General features: G+C 40.7%; 1 protein-coding gene across 1 annotated transcript in view; it reads left to right on the top strand.

The window, feature by feature from the left end:
* Positions 1 to 1822: 1822 nt before the first annotated feature.
* Positions 1823 to 19651, top strand: part of clstn2a (calsyntenin 2a) — a 219972-nt gene continuing 202143 nt past the window's right edge. Inside the window, exon 1 of the mRNA XM_084410249.1 lies at positions 1823 to 2108. Coding sequence (XP_084266375.1) covers positions 2036 to 2108 — 73 coding nt within the window. The 5' untranslated portion in view covers positions 1823 to 2035. The remainder of the gene's footprint in view (positions 2109 to 19651) is intronic.

The raw sequence follows: 19651 nt of genomic DNA, 5'->3' as shown, positions 1-19651 counted from the left end.
GAATGAATGAGCGCAAATGTTTTTTCCAATCTATCAGCTGTGCAGGTAAATTAGGTTTCAGGAAGACTGGGGAAATAATATGGCATTTTAAACCAGCTCATTTTTTTTCCAAGCAACTAAAACGATTATCAGAAATTCCCGCAGGCTTTGGCGAAATTGACATTTAACTAAGAAAAAATTGGGAATGAAATGAGCGAAAGAATGCGTTGTGGGTTAGAATTTTAAATGGATTTCTGAAAGTTTTCTTTCTCAATTGTGAAGAAACCCTTTTTTTAAAGACTGACTTTTACAAGCATTTATAGTACCTCCTACTAAATGATTTCATTGTCTTGACCTGTCATATCTACATAACGCAGAATCTCAATCTGTTCATAATTAAGTGTTCTGCATTTTTTTAGAGCTCAGTATCTAAAGTCACATTATTTTCTAACACGATTTGTGTAGTATTTTAAATGTTTTAATACTTTGCCTACAGGAAGGTGTTATTTACTGTTTTTTGATATCTTTCATTGAACCAATGTAGCGCTCTCAAGAGAGTATAGGTGGAAATGAGAAGACCTTCAGTTCATGGCTGAACACTCATTAAAAGCTTTTCCATTCAACCTGGGCACATGGGAAGTCCACATTACACCTGCTCTTTTTTCACAGCAGCTGACAAACCTCACTTCACCTGAGGGGAAAACTTAGGTAGGCCATGAGTCACCATGAGAATGAGAGTACGGAAAACTTGAGAATACACTCTGCATGTAAAGTGGTAGTTTTTACAGAAAAGAGGTTATGATTTAGTACACATATGGTTAATGCATAGGAGGACACAGAAAGGTAATTTTCAAGGACAACCATGAAAAAATATGTCCATCAAAAGTGGCTTTTTAAGTATGGCTAATAAACACAGTTTATAGGCAGAACACAAAGACAATACATCATCAGTGCACTAAAATAATGTAATAAATACTAATTAAACATAAAATATAACATAAAACACTATAATGTACATAACTAATAAAAAAGTGAAGGAAAACACACACACACACACTATATATATATATATATACATTATCTTATAATTATATTGCATTATATTATATTATGGATTTTCATCATAAGTTATATGCTAATTAATACTTTTTACTTTTACTACAGTATTTTATGGTAAAATACCCTGTTACATGCATTATATTTGACAAGGTAACTTACAGTTAACCAAATCAATTGTTTAATAAAATGGCATAAAATAAATTGCATCTCAAGGACTTATAAAACACTTATACTCGTGTGTGTGTGTGTGTGTGTGTGTGTGTGTGTGTGTGTGTGTGTGTGTGTGTGTGTGTGTGTGTGTGTGTTCGCTGTTGTTGTCTACTGAAAGTGTTTAATATTGTATGATGATTTACAACCATGTTTTAAATGCTTTTTACCATAGCCAGTGAAATGTAAACATGATTATATAAACCATAAAGAAAAATTCCCAGCACTGTTGTTTTTGTTATTGTTAGTCATTTTTAATGTGCCTGGGAGGCATAGGACAACAGCTGCCCACCTTGGGAGAAGTCTTGTCATTGGATTAAGATAATGATCATATCAATAATAAATGAGAAGGATGTTTTGATAAAATCATGCTGTGTGTTTACACTGTGCTGTCTCACATAAAATAAAATATTGTAAACTCATTTTAAAACGGCCAAAAAGCACAAATGTAAATCAGTTTCTAATATCACATTTAAAGCATCAAAATATAAAATTCACCAGCATAGTATTCAAACAGGGCTTGAATAAATGCCTTATCATAGGTCAAGATTAATTGCTCGAGGAGTGACGTAGCAGCCTGATCCTTGGGGTTTAACTCGCGCAACGCGCAGACACACAGACCGCGTTACCTCGTGCGCTCGGACCGCGTCTCGCGCTGCTGGGAGTTCACTAGCGAGACTTCAGTCCACCGTCGCTCAAGGACAGATCAAGCGAGAGAGTTGTGTTTTTTTTTTAGATTAACAGAGGAAGAATTAGGTCATCGCATTCTGTTCGAAGTGTTGGGCTCATCATGAAGATGTGCGTGATAACAGCGATGCTTTTCCTGGTGCTTTCCGGGCAGTGCGGCATCCTGGCTGGGAAAGGTAAGGCAGATCGGACAACTTGGAATGTCACCGCAGAAAAAGAAACGCCTGGAGCAGTCTGTCAGATCAGTGTCTTAGATCATATGTGGTCAATTACTATCAGTTTGTAGAATTCACAGCGTCAATGACAGACTGAGAGTGTTTTACATTAGGTTGGCAACGCATTATGTCCTTAGGTAGTACAAGTTTGTCTTTCTTCTCTCCGTTTCTTAATGATGAACCTTCATTTATGGCACGAGATCATCATGTTTTCATTACTATAGGAAGATTTCTTACCACAATACAGACTGCGACTAATATATTTACGTTTTCTCAGCATGATCGATGTTACAGCTATTTTCCTTCATCAATATTTCATTGACCTTTAAGGCACATTTCTACAGATCTTATCTGTTCTGTTCACTGACTGCATAGTGCTTAAGACTTCAAGAGCATAAAACATAAGCTTTTGCATTGCTCCCATGGAAAAAAAAAACTGTTAATGTGTTTTGGGAGCACAAACATTGAGATAAGAGATCTAATTGTGTCTCTGGGGCAGTGCTGAATATGGAGCAGCTCAGTTATTTGTTAGTGCACAAGTGCTTTAGATGATATGATAAATTACAGTTAGATTGGATCATGTGGACTGACAATGAAAGGGTGAGCGTTTCGTTTTAGGTTGGCAGTGAATCTTTCCTTTTCGAGTAAACCTTATTCAAGTGTTGATAACTTGTTTTTCTATTTCCCGTTTTCTTTTCTTTTTCCATCAGCATGAGTTTAAAATGCACGATGACCCTTCTTGTAGGACACCTAAATAAATAAAAAATCAAGCATCTGTTGAGCAAGGATGCATCCATTTAAGTAGTGTTTATGAAATACATCTGAATGTTAGAATTATTTATACAACTAGATTTTCGTAATGTGCCTCTGTAAGGTGACACATCCCCATGTTTTTGATATTTTGGTGTTGTGATATGGCAGGTGTCCCAAGTAGAGATTTTGTTAGGGAATATTGCTATTTGGTTGCTAAAGTGTAAACTGACTGGTTTGTATGAAGTTGCTTGGGTGATTCTCTGGTCTGAGTCCCCTAAGTTTCTATGACATTTTGATATGGACATATAAACCCTCTGCCCTTGTGTCTAAGGGAATTTTTCTGGCCGTTTTGTCACCAGCCAGGCATACATCGTACATAAAAGTCATAGATCACCTTTACTCAGTAAGCTATCATTCATATGTTCGTTGCACAAACAGTAGCACAATGAGTTATGCGCTTAGGTTTTGGGTGAAAGAATAATAATAATAAAAGTGATGCTTTGCTGAAGCACTAACCAATAGAGCCTGCCAATTTTCCCAGCATGAGCCTTAATATAGCTATTTCCTATCATCAATATTTCATTGACCTTTATAGCACATTTCTAGTAATCTATCTGCGTGATCAGTTTAATTTACTGCGCTTGTAGTAGCTGCATTTCTTCTTAATCTTCTCCATAAGGTTCAATGAGGCGTTCAATAGCTGCATAGTCCTTAAGACTTCAAGAGTGTAAAGAGTGGATTTTTTTTTTTTTTTTTTTGTCGCTCCCATGGAAAAAGGTGCTAATGTGTTTGTAGGAACACAAACATTGAGATAAGAGATCTAATTGTGTCTCTGGGGCAGTGATGAATATGGAACACCTCAATTATTCGTCAGCGCACAAGTGGAATGTCTGTCAGTAGGCCTACCTGCATGCGCTGATTTACTTTCCTTAGAAGTATCTCCTTGCTTGAGATTGAGCTCTTTCAGTGAAACAGATTGGCAAATCAGGGAATCGGAACCTTGAATATTTGCATATCAATTTTCTGGATTCTAGCACTCCATAAAATTTTGAATGCAATGAATACGAGTTGAAAATTAATCTCCTTTATGCATGAAAAACTGCACAAGGTGAGCATGCCATTAGAAGAGAAGGAATAAAATAGAAATATGAGGCAGAATCGCAAATATAAGCCAATCATTAAATCCAAGCCATTCACATTATGACTCAATGCACTTTCATAGGCATGATATGACAGTTGAAAACCTTCCAAACCTTCTGACATGTCTGGCAGGTTGCCTTCAAAACTCTGCATCACCAAAAAAAAAAGGAGGATTTCATCAAAATTACATCAGAGTGCTATTGTTATACTAAGTTCACTAGCAGCCTGTCTTATCTCTGAGTTCAAAAAAGTTTACTGAATTTGAATCGGTACAGTTGAATTAATTGAATGTCTTGTTTTGTGAATCTTATTCTGCATACAAGTTTGTTTTGCCTTTACCTTTATGATTGTGCATTCAGAGTATACATTTTGTCATTATGCGTGTTTAAGAACCAAAGCAATGACCTTGGCGCAGTTAGTGCCATGTGCTACCAGATGATTTCGTAACATGCAGAGCTTGACCGCCTTATTTAACAATCAGCTCGTGTGTTGTTGTGTCTGAGAATTGGAGAGTATTTCTAAAACACTGAGTCTCACAGAGAGAATCTGAGATTGGCTTCAGCACACTGGAGAACACAAGAAAGGGATAAAACAGAAAAGCAGTGACAAATAAGGGTACTGTAAAAGCAGGCTGAGATTTATGCTGGCCTTTTCAGAGAAAGCACAGCGTTCTCCCAGAGCTAAATAAATTGGGTTGCTGATCTGGAATAGATGCATAACTTAGGATTTCGTGCTGCGACCTAAGTACATCAAACTTGTGGGAAAGCAAAGGCATTCTCCTTTCATTTTTGCCTCGCTGCCGTTGTTCGGGAAGTATTGAAAACACTCCGCTAAGTGGACCACAGCTGTTAGATCTGTCTTTGTCTTTTGTTTAGAGAGATCTAGCTTTCTTTTCTCTTTTTTCGTCACGATGTGGCTTCTCAAGGAGCATGCCAATCTTCAAGCCAGAATGCCATGCAAATGCTCAACTTAATTTAAACTTTAATTACCCAGCATGTATCATTAGCGTCGATGTGATGAGCGGCAGGGAGGGATGAGGGAAAATGAAAGGGAGGGAACGGCAGGAAAGAGCATTTGACGGGAAGATGGGCCCTGTTAGTGGCGTTCTCTCGCCAGCTGGTCAGATGGCACCAGTCTGTCCCAGGGGTCAGCTCTGGCCAATCTGCACAGGAATAACACTGGATGTTCTTCCTACACTACACAGACACACAGACACACAGACACAGACACACACACACACACACACACACACACACACACACACACACACACACACACACACACACACACACACACACACACACACACACACACACACACACACACACAAACTGTTGTTCCACTCGGATGCATTTCCAAATCATGAAGATCAAAGCAAGTGTGCACACTATAAGGCAGGGGTTCTCAACTCTGGTCCTTAAGGTCCAAATTCCTGCAGAGTTTTGCTCAAACCTTGATCAAACTCACCAGCTTGTAACTGTCTAGTATTTTCAGCTTTTTGACTTGTGCGAAAAAGAGTTAATGCGAATAATGGGAGATGGAAACGCATTTGCCGAATAAATTCTGATGTAGCGAACATTAAACCCACGTGACTAATCATCTGTTTCTGCTGCTAGGTGACCAATACCACTGTCATTCGGTGATGTCATCTTGATGGAAACACACCTAATGCGTTTTTTTTTTTTTTTTTTTACTTTGAAAATATTTGCTTCACGTTTTGATGGAAACCCAGCTACTGGATAGTTTGTTTAGGCAGGAAAGAACCCCAGATATGAATGGATAGTTCACCCAAAAATGTAAGAATTTTTCATTTACTCACCCTCATGTCATGTACGATTGTCTTTCTTCTGTGGGATACAAGATTTTCTGAACAATGTCTCAGTTTTTTGTCCATATTTAGGATAAAAACAGTCTTCAATATCTTTTGTGATTCACAGGAGACTGAAATTCAAACAGGTTTGGGAACGGCAGAGCAGGTGATTGCAGTATTGTGAACTAGCACTTTAGCTTATACATGCAAAGTCATAGTTGCACAAACACACTCCCACCCACAAATAGAGTGTATTTTCTCTCCTCGCTGCGGCTGATTGCCTGGTGCTGGTGTTGGAGCGCTGGGACCCTGTTCGTATTTGCTGACCGTCTCTGAGAAGTGGGCTAGTCCCTGAGATTCAGTCTCAATTAAATTGCTCTAGCTCCAGAGAGAGAGGGATTCTGGGACGTTGTCCTCCAGCTTTCCTTCTAATTGCCTGCACTGGGTGCTGGTGAGCTAACAACTTGCTATTGGGTGAACAGGGAGCTCATGGTGATTGGGTACAAGCGTGTATAGGCGTTTGCATGGGCGTATGTTACAGAGCGATGGATCATGACCGTTTCCCTGTATGATGCATGTCTTTACTTAGAAGTGAATGCGAATGAATGGATGTAATCACGGTGTTTACAATGGCGTGCTTCAAGATGGATTACTTCCAGTAGACCGCGAGATAGAACCCGCCTCTCTGTGTGAGAGATTGAATGTAGCGTAGTCAGTGTTCGGATCTTGTCCTCCATTATATCGAGCATTCTCAGCCAGAGTTTTGAAAACCCAGAGTTCTCTGAAACATCTATGCCATGTTATTATTAAACAAGACTTATTGTCTAGGCCTTGCAGCACTGTCACTCACTGACCTCGGGTTTTGTGCTGCACTGAACGCGCTGTGCTGAAAAGAAGCTAACCTCATGGAAGCAGCAAACATAACTCATTCCTGTCCTCCTTTAGATACACCTTACCATAGCACCTTTTTAAGGGCAACATCTCCCCAGTATATGTTGCTCTGACCTTTTGCCGTTGTAGGGAAGTGCTATACTCCATGTTTCATTAAAGTGGACTCTAAACCTTATCTCAGTCAGCTTGCCATTTGTACAACCTGGAGTAAAAGTATTGTCTGATGACCTGCAATGATTGGATCAAGTCTCAAGCTGCTGGCAGCTTCCTCTGCATCTTGGAAAAAAACGGCATACATCTCATCTTTCCGGCTCGATCTGTGGAAATACCCTCTCTGACCTTCCGTGGTGACAGGACGGCAGAATGAGAGAGCAAATCAGTGGTTTTAATAGAACTCTGAGCTGGGTACAGGGCACTGCCAAGACTCCACTTCGAAGGTCTAGATCATAGACCATGCTTAGATTAGCCTTGGAGAATCTGGCCTGGAGGACTGGAGTTGAAGAGCCCTGATCTGTTAGTTTTGTTATTATTTTTCTAGGTTGTAGTCTATGGCAAGCCTATTAACCGTACATGGGGAAAATGATAATTGGGGTTGGTCCCTTGACCAACTTTGGGGTCTTCAGAACAAATCCAATAGCACCACTACCAATTTAATAGTTTAATTCTTAAAAATGTTCTAGTGTTTATAAATGTTAAACCTTTTTGTCTAGAAACAAAGTGATTTTTTTTTTATTATTATTTTTTTTTTATTGGCTGCCATTTTGGAACATGCTGTAATTATTATTATTTTTTTTTTTTTCACTGCTACACTACTTTTGTCCAATTCTCACAGAAAATTGGCTCAGATGATTGTTGGACTAGGCTGCACAAAAATGACTGAACAGATTTTTGATTTTTGCTACCATTTCAGAGAAACACCCTACCAAATTAAATGTAACTTTTAGCATGCTAACCAGTACTTTTCTCCTTGACATTCTCAGTTGGAAGTCAGTGGTGTAGCATGGAGATTTGGTCTTCCATAGGGATGGTCAAGCCCCACAAAACAACTTCTAAACCATTTTCTTTTTCATTTTCAATTTGAAGTATGTATGCAACATGCTCCTTCTGTAATTCCTTGTCTGGACCATTACACAATGCCTATATAATATGAACGTGTGCCCTCATATGGCCGCCTTGCAGTTGTATTTTTTTAATTGCTGCTGAACCTGCAACAATTTTTAGAGATTTCCATGAAATTGTGAAAACAAAAAGAAGGATTTTCTCAGAAGTCACTGTTCGCGTGGTTAGGCTGCAGTGGAGGATATGGCTGAATATGATGCTTTCACAAATAGTGCGTTTTCTATTTTTTTTTCCAGCTGTCAGTGACTCGAAGAAAAACAGCCATTTCTACCCTGCAAACTAATCCTTGCCTTACTCTCAGGCATTTGATCTACTTTTCTACAGACGTTCGTCTGGCTAGGATCGGACACTGTGCTGATCTGATACCAACAGAGCCTATTTTTAATTGAGCGGTTGGAGGATATTCTTGTAACACGCTGAGGGATTGCAAGACGCAGGTGCTGCCCTTTGTGTTGTTTGGATGCTTCGAGAAGGCTTGGAGTTTTATCTTCAACTCATAAATGAGTTAGGAGGATGTTAATGTTCTGCGGGTGCAGGAGACACCCGGGCTGTCAAACTGCAGGTGTTTGTTTTAGATAGGAGCAGCTGCGGTACCGCCCACTCCTTCCTCCCAGGTGGAAAAGCGCAGCGTCGGGGCGTGTGGCTCCTGATCTTTTCTCTCGCTTGCACAAACACACACACGTGGTGACTGTTGGGACTCAAACAGAGATAATGTGAATTCACTTTGCTGGGTAGTTTTAATTACAGCCAGGATCTGCACACATCAGCGTAAAATATTAATGCAGGTGCGACGTCTCTCTGTGTTTCAGTGGATCGTTGTGAGTGAGTTGTTGGCTCTCGGAGAGGGAGAAAGAGAGAGTGCGCTGGCACAAAGAGAGATGAAAAAGAAACAGCCATGAGTGTTTTCATATATGTGGCGCCTGTCATATGACTGTGCTGACTGAAGCTGAAATCAATAGCGCATGCCATGGTCCTCTCGCCACCGCTGCAGGAATGAAAATGCTATGTCGTGCAACAAACGCACAAGCAGAGATCAAATGGTTTTGGTGTGTATTTGTAGGTTGTATATGATATGTCTCTCTCCTCAGTGCTTGATTTCCTGTGGAGTCGGAGGCTGTCCGCGAGCAGTCCCACATCAGTGGCAAGCGGTGCCGCCCTGCGAGAACGGAGGAAGTGGAAGCTTGTCCTCATGAAAGCAGTTATTAATTTTCACGGTGCGTCCTGGAGTCAAAGGCATTATCTTTCCTTCTCGCCTGCAGTGATACACTTGATTCACTTTAAGTATGTCCGTTAAAATATGGTCTCCTCCGTTGGATTGAAGAAAATAAGAGGAAGATATTGGGATGGAGAAGATAAAAGGAAAAAATGGTGAAGGTTCTTAGCACCTGAGATGAAAATGTTGCTTTCAGTCACCTAAACTCGTTCCCTCTCACCATCATGCTCTTTGTTCTTTTTTTGTGTGTGTGTGTGTGTGTGTGTTTTGATCTTGTGGGATTACTGTGTGGCAGTTTTTGTAGGAGTTATAAGAGGGATTTTAGAAAGATCTCAGAAAATAAACAAGCATCAGGTGCCAAATGCAAGTAAAATTGACTTGTAAAAGTCTTATTTGAGAAGTAAATAAGGTATTTTTTAGTTGAATCATGGTTTTAGTAATTGGATAGCTTTTGATTTAAATAGCAATATACGTGTTTACATGACCAAATATTCGGGTTAGAAAAGGGGTACCCCAGGGATCATATCCGGGTTTTTAAAAACGGGGATATGAGCATATCCGGGTTTTTGGCGGTGTTTACATGGCCGTGCGCGACCGGGTTATTGCTAATATTCCGGTTTTGAACGGGTTATTGGCTGCATGTAAACGTAGTCAGTGTGAGAATGCTTTACTCAATATGAGTGAATCAGAGACTGTCTCTACTTTCTGCTAAAAATGTGTTCTAATCAGTTTTACCTTGTTGTAACTCCAGAATTACATTATGAGGATTCAAATTGATAATTTTCGAAGTGGGCTGACTTTGTGAGACGTGGGATTGCACCGATGACAAGACAGAGAGACTGGCTATATGATTCTGTGAGTGATAAATGACTTGTGCTGTTTGATGCACATAGGCAAGGGAGAAATGGCTACAATGAACGATTCCTTTGTCATTGCGATAAAAATATATAGGCTTCACAGTCTTTCCTGCACTGCTTTTTATACGTTGCTGAATCACCAGCGCTAGACAGAAGAAATAAAGTTTTGAATGTGATGACAGCATAAATGCAGTTTACTGCAAAATAACGGTAGGGAAGCACGTCTCACAGGTTGCATGTTAAAAGGATCATTATGTGACTAGTGTAGGCCGATTTACAAACTAATAACTCTTATGAACTGATTGTTTTAATAAATCATTCCAAAAGACACTCAAGCTCATTTGTTAATGTTTGAATCAGTCTGACAAATCCTGAGTTGTATTTGCAGCATCCACCTTTTACTAGCCAAAGACATGATTATTACAATAAAAGAAAACCATTGATGTCCATTGTACGAAGACAGTCAGCATTGCAACCAATCATGAATGCCATTGGTCATGGAAATACTCAAGTACATCTGTATATGTTTTGCATGTACCTCAACTATGCACAAAAGGAGCTGTTACTTATATTTCTTAAAAGCATTACCTTACAGACCATTTATGTCCATCTTTTACACTCTCTCTCTCTATCTATCTGTCTGTCTGTCTGTCTGTCTATATCTCAGAGTAGCTTTTGTTTTCTGACCACTCCAACACATTATCAGTGTCCTTATGGAACACAGAAAGAAATATAAAGCATCGGAGTGGAGCCCAGGACTTGGCTGAAGGGTCGTAAGTCACTCATAATGACATCCCAACTGAAGCCAATGATCTGAAATATGGAGAGGAGCTATATGAATCCTCTGGACCCCTCACAGATGTCAGGCTAGAGTTATTGCTGACCTTACCGGGGGGGTTTTCACACCATGTCGGAGCGATACGCTGACCATTTATTTAGACTTATTACCAAATTGCACAAAAGGGACAGGTAGACATAAATTTTAATGTTGGGACATTAACATTTTTTAATGAGCAACACTATTCTATTTACGACTCAACAACCCATGAGCGAATAACTTTGTAGTGTGAGATGCTCTTGTAAACAAATAAGACCAAATAAATAATATATTTTTTTAACAATATAATGGAGAGAAAATAATGGGGAGAAGATGAGATGAGAAAATTCATAACCCAGATTTGAATTTGAGTGGTCGACTGATATAGCACCAAGGCCGATCGGACAATATTTGGCATTTTTAATTACTGGCATTGGCCGATAAGTGTCAGAATCAGGGCTTTTATTTTGACAGCACCTGAGCACATACACACTGAGAGAAAATGCAAACCCCATTGATTCATTTTGAAATTAGTTATTTACAATTTAGTAAATATTATGTAAAATAAATACGTTATTTACTATCTTTAAATATTGTGATCTCATATAGCCATTACAATTGGCCAATTAAAAAAAAACATACAGGTTGATCACTAATTTAACTCCTGTCATATAATTGGGAAGCTCAATGTGATCTATATTGTCTGCAAAAAAAAATCCATCTCTGGACCCTCTGGATCCAAACATGCACTACCATAGCTATGGCCTTTTAAAGGGCTTTTGATAGGTGCCTGACTCGCTCTTTGCTCCTTCTCGCTCTCACTTTGTCTGTGTAAAAGCCAGAGTGATCCCAGCTTTTGTGCTGACCGAACTTAAAGCCAGCTGCTCCTCTTGGAGGCTGCTCCTCTTGAAGAGGGTTTTCAGGGCTGCTAGACGTGAAGGTTGTCGGTGCTGACACAGAGCCTCTCTAACTCTCCTGTCTTTCTCCAGTCTGAGTCATTATCTCTCCAAAACCCCCTTTTCCTCCGCCTCCTCTCTACCCTCTCAGCGAGAGTGCGGCGCGCTAGACTCGCGGGGAAAAGGAGCACAGGCCTAATTGGATTTGGGAGCAATCTGTCGCCTCGCCTTTCTCTTTCGGATCACACAGACAATCGCAGGTGCCCTTTATTTCCTCGCTGCTGTCCACGGGAGGGACCACGATGTTTTCATGTCGACTGGCTCATATTCTCATTTTTTTTGGGGGGGGGTTGACATTTACACTAAAAAAGAGCTGTGTAGGACAACCTTGCAAAAATATGTGATTTTACTAGCATTTTCATGATTTTTTTTAAAATGATTTTGGCTTGGTAATCTGACTGATTCCAGCTCAGTCTTGCTGTTTTGGTAAATATACACGGGCTGCTTTGTACCTGCTGGGATCTGCAGTGACTCTCGGCAGCACCGCACTGAGAGAAGAGAAGTATGAAAACAACACGTGTGTTGTGTATGTTGTGTGTGTTGTGTGTGTTGTGTACCTGCACACACTCCCCCTGAGTGCTCATTACTCATGTTTGGAGCTGAATTGTCCCTGTCTGAACACCTGTGCCAGTGCGCTCGAGGCTCCCAGATGAATGCAAGTGAGGCAGTCTCTCCTCTCCTCTCCTCTCCTCTCCTCTCCTCTCCTCTCCTCTCCTCTCCTCTCCTCTCCTCTCCTCTCCTCTCCTCTCCTCTCCTCTCCTCTCCTCTCCTCTCCTCTCCTCTCCTCTCCTCTCCTCTCCTCTCCTCTCACTCCACTCACTCACTCTCTCCTTCTCACTCCACTCACTCACTCTCTCCTTCTCACTCCACTCACTCACTCTCTCCTTCTCACTCCACTCACTCACTCTCTCCTTCTCACTCCACTCACTCACTCTCTCCTTCTCACTCCACTCACTCACTCACTCTCTCCTTCTCACTCCACTCACTCACTCTCTCCTTCTCACTCCACTCACTCACTCACTCTCTCCTTCTCACTCCACTCACTCACTCTCTCCTTCTCACTCCACTCACTCACTCTCTCCTACTCACTCACTCACTCACTCACTCCTACTCACTCACTCACTCACTCTCTCCTACTCACTCACTCACTCTCTCCTACTCACTCACTCACTCACTCACTCACTCACTCACTCACTCACTCACTCACTCACTCACTCACTCACTCACTCACTCACTCACTCACTCACTCACTCTCTCCTACTCACTCACTCTCTCCTACTCACTCACTCACTCACTCCTTCTCACTCACTCACTCACTCACTCCTTCTCACTCCACTCACTCACTCTCTCCTTCTCACTCCACTCACTCACTCACTCTCTCCTTCTCACTCCACTCACTCACTCTCTCCTTCTCACTCCACTCACTCACTCTCTCCTACTCACTCACTCACTCCTACTCACTCACTCACTCACTCACTCACTCACTCCTACTCACTCACTCACTCTCTCCTACTCACTCACTCACTCACTCACTCACTCACTCACTCACTCACTCACTCACTCACTCACTCCTACTCACTCACTCACTCACTCACTCACTCCTACTCACTCCACTCACTCACTCGGTATTAAGATGCATTTTGGTTGACGCTAAATACAGGTGAAAACGGGGTCTAAAACGGAGGTAGTCGAAAACGCTTTCGACCAGATTGCTTTTGTTGTGTAAACACTCATGTGGACCAATGTGTTCGAAGAGCCACAAAAGACCACCTGATTTCGTTGTCTCCGGGCGCATTCATTTGTAAATTTTGTGAGCTTATTTCGTCCATTAGATCGAAAGACCCATACATTTACCTGCCCATAGACCCTCTTCAGCGAAGAAATCTGGACCGAAGTGGTTGAAAATGAACAAAAGAGATCGATTAAAATACCAGGTGTAAAAAGAAATGAATCTCCCTCTTCTACTTGTGACCTGATTGACCAAAACGCATCTTAATACCAGGTGTAAAGAGGGCCTCACTCACTCTTTTACTCACTCACTTACTTATTTTCTCACTCTCTTTCTCCTTTGCTCTACCCACTCTCTTTCTCTCTCCGTCCATCTCTCCCCCCTCTTTCCCTCCTTTTCCTAATGCAACCTGGTTCCGGAGAGCAGGAACTATCTGACCTATTTTCGGCACAGTCCTTCTCTGGTGGATTCGTTTAAGGCATAATTTGTTGCGGTTCTGTTACTCGTGTCTGCGTGTTTGTTTGAGAGTGGCTGACAGATAGGGTGAGAAATGGACAGTGAGATAATATGGTAGAAAATAGTAATTGCGGAGGCTGTCTGTGATCTTAATCCCGTGCGAATCGGCCATGTCTGTAATTTTGTAAAGTAAGAATTCCCCCGCAAATGACCTACCATATTTCGCCGAACACCGAGGTCCTGTGATAATATTAGTAAAATACATGTAATTTCTAAATCACACGTGGTCCCCAGATAATACTAATCCAGTGCGAATAGGGCTTTAGACTACATGATCTCATGTCTCCTCTAGAGTTTCAAAGGTGATCTTATGTCTCAAACTGTGCTCATATTTATCAAGATGCCAGAGTCTGCAGTCTTAGTATTTAAATCTGGCCCTTATAAACCCCCTCTGGGGTCGACAAACGCACCGGCGTGTTTTGCGTGTGTTTTTTTTTTTTCACATAGCATCAAAACCCAGCAAACAGAACGTTGGCACAACGACCTTCTAACAACGTTTTAACAACATGGCCAAAAGGTTGCAATAACTACGTTGTGTGGTGAAGGTTGTTACAGCGTTGTCACAGTGTTGACATTGAACCACCGTTCAGGGCCATTGCTTAAGGTTGTGCCTTATCAGCCTTTTAAAGTTCAACTGACCGTTGGGCCGTCTCATTCTTCATCAAACAAGGATACGTGAGAATTGCGTTTAATTCACCTCAGCTAAATAAGATACATAATTATTCAAACACAACCTACAACTTCCTTGTCTAATGTGACATTTATTTGAACATCTTCTGGTCAGGTATTATTGTTTGGCCCATAAATAATAATAAGGATAAACAATATTTAAAAAGTATATAATTATATAACATATGACTAATTAAAAATGAAAAACAAAACATAACATGCTAAATGGGGGATATCTATATCTAGCATAAAAAAATGAATTGTCAGAACGTCGTCTCTCAGTTGCTGAATGTCGTGCAGCAACGTTGCTACAGCCCTGTCGCATCTTACAATTCTACGTTGTTACAATGTTGCGTGCGCGTAGACAGCGACGTTGCCATAGTAGAAATGCAACGTGCCACAGACGTTGCCACAATGAAAATGTGTTTGCTGGGAATAGACTTGAAATACTCTGTCATTTATGGTCATACAGACTGAAGAAATATGACAAAAATAAACTGTTAAATGTCTACTTTTTTATGTGTCCATTTACAATCGAAACAAAACATTGTGCTTTTGTAAAATAAAGAAAATAAACAGGGTGTGCCTTCTGCCTCTCCGTGAACGTTTTTTCTGGAGCACGTCCCTAAACTTAAAACTCAGCGAATAGTCACACAGGCAAGAGCAATATATATTTATAATCATTTAAGTGTCTACTTTTAAATGATCTAATTCAAAACGAAAATAAATATTCTCTGTTTATGTAATCTGTACGAAAAGAGAGAGATGTCAGTCGTTCTCATTGCTGCTCATTATCTGCTAATGTGAGCACGCCTATGGAGAGCGCGCTTTATTGAAAAGCAAATTATCTGAGGCAATCCATGCAAACCTGTCAACGCCCACATCAGGTCGATAAAACACATCAAGTTTATTCAGATTCATGAACTTTACGCCGTCTTGTGACGCTGTGAGGAATAATAATAGCGTTATAGTAATCAAATCCTGGAAAAATTTACCTCAGAAGTGCTGGTTTCGGTTTCATTTCGAGGCGCAACGGATCCAGCTGAGGATTGTGAATGGTTGCCTAAGTTTTTGATTCTTAAGTGCTTTGTTTTAATCGCGATATAGTGTATGTAAACCGCAAAAAGACTGTTTAAATATGAATCTCGTGTCTATGTGTGAATGAACGGCTCATATGCGCCTGTTGTTTACTACAGGCACTTACAACATGCTATTTTTACATGAACACATCTACTAGTTTAGCTTTTCCCAAACTATATTGCTATACTGAGATGAGTAAAAATCGATTGAAATATGTTGAAACAAAATGTCTTTGTATAAGCAACGTATTAAAGCAGAACTCGGCAACTCTAGCGAACTCTAGTCACTTCTTTGCTGATTTTCCCTTTTGTTGTCGCATGTTTTCCCCACGAGCTCCCTCTACAGCTGTGGGGTGTATATTTCCCAACACTGTCGTAAAAAAACTAACTTGCGGCCTACTCCCCCTCTCTACCGCTGCTCATGTGCGTTACAGCCAGGTGGGTAATACCAGAGAATGTCTAATATGGCGAGAAGTTTCACTCTCAGTACACTTCCGGCTTCTGAACTGGTTGCAGTTCCTCTCTGATTCCATATGAGGGCGCTCACAGGACGAGTGCAGAATGAATGGAGGTCTATGGCGCTATACCAATAAAAATCCACTTTTCTCAGGATATAATTTTTTGTCTAGTAATTTGAATGTTGTATTCAAAAGGAGATGCAAATAAATTACACATTGCTGGGTGTTAGATTTTTTTGAGTCACTTATTTGCTTTAAAAAGTGTTTTAAAGTGTCAATGACATCATACACATGTACGACCAGAGATACTGCTTAACGGCAATCCTTCAGTCACTCTGGTGCGTTCACGCTCTGCACTTTCTTTTCACTCGAGGCATCGACAACACAGCTGACACAGGTAAACACACGTGCTAGAAGAGTTTTTGTTTTGTTTGTTTCTGGTCCTGCTGCGGATGACACGATGCCATCAAGCGGTATCTCTGGTCGTAATCAGTCCTTCACTGACCAATCAGCGTTCATTAGCAGAATGCTAGCGTGTTATGGGCAACAACAACTCAACCTGTAAGAAATCAAAAGGACATAAGTACTCGTTCGTTCAACTTTCGACCTAAAACCCATGTTGAACTTGCAAAATCTACAATCAGATCTGAGATTTCTCAACGGCAATCGGGTGAAAGAGACGAATTTAGCTGTCTAGCCCCATTGACTCCCATTCATTTTGCACTCCATGGCGATCGCCCCCAGTGGAACTCTGGTGGTACTACAACCAAAATTCGGTACAATAGAGCTTAATAGGGAGTGGGTAGGCTCTCCGTAGACGGGCTCTGGTAATACCATAGATATCATATAAAGGCTAGATGTCTTAAGGCGGAGTCACTTCCGGTATCACCGGCGGCCATCTTAGGACAGGACTCTGTGAATTAAGGTGAGTGAGCAGCACGCACACAAATCCTCTTATCTCGCTGAAATCTGGACGGATTTACAAACGGTTTGGTTTCTTACAAACGTTATTAACGTGGCTATAATTCTGAATGCTTAAACATTTTGAACATAATTATTCATATGTATGCAGTATAATAGCTACATCTCTGACGTTTATAACAAACCAAACCGTTTGAAAATCGGTATAAAATTGAGCAAGTTATGGTTATTTAAAAGTACATGCACCATGTTATGAGTGAACGAGCATCCTGTCTTAAGATGGCCGCCGTGTGCGGATGTCGAGCTCCATTGGCCAGCAGCGCGGACGAGACATCTAGCCTTTATATGATATCTATGGGTAATACATCATACATGCGTGTGTGTTTATGTCGAATTGCCGTAAAGCAATTCGTGTTACGCGCTCGTTCTCGTTCTCGTTCTCGCTTCTCACGAGACTTCCAATTTCTATCTTGCCGGGACGGTAGTCCCCAAGTTGCAAGGTTGGTTTTCCGCCTGGGAACGCTGGGGGGAGCGGGGAAAGTCACCAATATCACCAGAACAGGTTGTTTAACCATCCAAATGATTTCTAGACAGTTTTATTAAGTTAAAAAAGTTACCAAGTTCTGCTTTAAACTGCAAGTTAACATTTATATACCCTATAATAATATATCATAAAACGATATGTTAGACGAAATATGAATGTTTAGACAAGATTTCGTTGACTAGTTTTGGATAGATTATAAAGTTTTTACAGTAAAATAGACTACTGCCACATCAAACACGTTTTTGTTCGCCAATTTCTGCTCACGTTAAATGTATAGTATGGGATGTTTTGTCAAAAATAAATAGGTAGGCTATTGAATTATCAACTAATGTGTTATTACAGTGTTTGTTCCAATTCAAAATATTGAATCCTTAACTTTGAAATACGTATGATAAAATGTATGATTTTTACAAAGAAAGACACCTTTGCCATTAACATGTTTGTAAGCAACTGAAAAAAACACAAATGTCAGGGCATGTCAAAACATCTCAAGGACCCCAAAAACACCTTAGACCCCTAAGGGTTAAGCTCCATACTCTCTTGCTTTTTCAACAACTGACAGAGTATGTAGTATCATTTATATTTATCCTAAGGAATTTAATGAGAAACATCAGAAACGGCGAATGACAATGAACTGGGTAAAAAAAAAAAACTTTTCCTTTTGGGTTTATAAGTTGCAACTTGCAGGAGAAATCTCTCAGTATGTCTGACTCTGAAGTGACTGATGTGTGTTTGTTTTATCTGAAAGAGAGCGACTCTGTTGTAATGTGTATGCATATGTCCGTGTTATCTCTCTGCGGCAGTGGCGTTTGGACGTCCTCTCTAGCATATTTCAGTCTGTTTTGATGTCTTGCTGGGCTCTCCAGTGAGTGCTCCCTGCTGTGGGCCGCGCTCAAGCGTAACCACATTGCCACTGCAACCCAGCGTGTGGTTGAGGTGGCGTGGTGTTTCGAAGTTGACTTCCTCCTCCTCAGTCGTCCTGTTTCCATATCTCGCCGCCTTACCCCCTGCCTTTCCCGCCGTATGCCTCTCTTCCTCGCCTCGCCACGGCAGTATATCTTTCCAACACAGAGAGTATGCCCCCCCCCCCCCCCCCCCCCCCGTGGAAGAGCAACTTTATTTTTAATAAATTGTGTTTGCGGTTGTTTTACATGCGATGAGTAATTGATTGCATCAGATCTTTTGCATTCGGGTTCATTTTTGCCAACCTCCAAACAAATAAAACTGAGGCAGAAGGGAATCAGGAAAAAAAATTCAGTAGTCTCATAGACATTTAGTTTTTGCTAGCATTATTTTTTACCCCCTATCAGCGGAAAAGAGAATTCTGTGTGGTCAGCTCAATTTGTGTGTGTGTTTATTTCTGCTGTTTGTCTGGCTGCCCTGCTCACATCACTTTTAAAAACCGTTACTCTGGATTTGAGAACAGTGGATAAACGGCGGTTTGAGACATGCTTCACTGACAGCTGCTCTGCTGAGCCGAGTTTTGTTTGAGGACTGTGTGTGCTTGTGCAGTGCGGCTCTTTGCAAAGCATTACAGTGGTTTCCTCTAGACAGCAAGAGATAAAATGGAGACCAAACCGAGACTTTTGCTCAAGTCTCTAGCTTTGCCTGAGGAAAAAAATCCTGTTTGGAAGAGTCTTTTCTCTAGATTTCAATATATTAGGCCACTTTCACACTGTTTTTGATTGAAAAGGCTCAGATTTTGCTATGTTTATGCCTTAAGTTTTCCACTACCAAAAATAAAGACTCTCTAGTACTAAATGATGTTAGCAATGTAATAGCTTCTTGTTGATCACATGATACTGATTTATCATCATGACATAGACATCAGCACAGCAAGCAATTGACCGATTGATCCTAAATGACGGATTGTCCTGTTTTGGATGTCTTGCATATTGCCAATGTAAATCAGTTTTTGTTTGGATGAAAAGCATTGTCAGTTATTTCAGTTAATTCTTTATGGAAGAAAAACACAATGTAGCCTCTTAGTATGTGAAATTTAGATAGTCATTGCTGGTAGCAAATGATGTAA

This window comes from Rutilus rutilus, assembly GCF_951802725.1.
Source record: "Rutilus rutilus genome assembly, chromosome: 6".
In the NCBI taxonomy this organism is placed as follows: domain Eukaryota; kingdom Metazoa; phylum Chordata; class Actinopteri; order Cypriniformes; family Leuciscidae; genus Rutilus; species Rutilus rutilus.
This window is presented reverse-complemented; position numbering and strand designations above follow the sequence as displayed.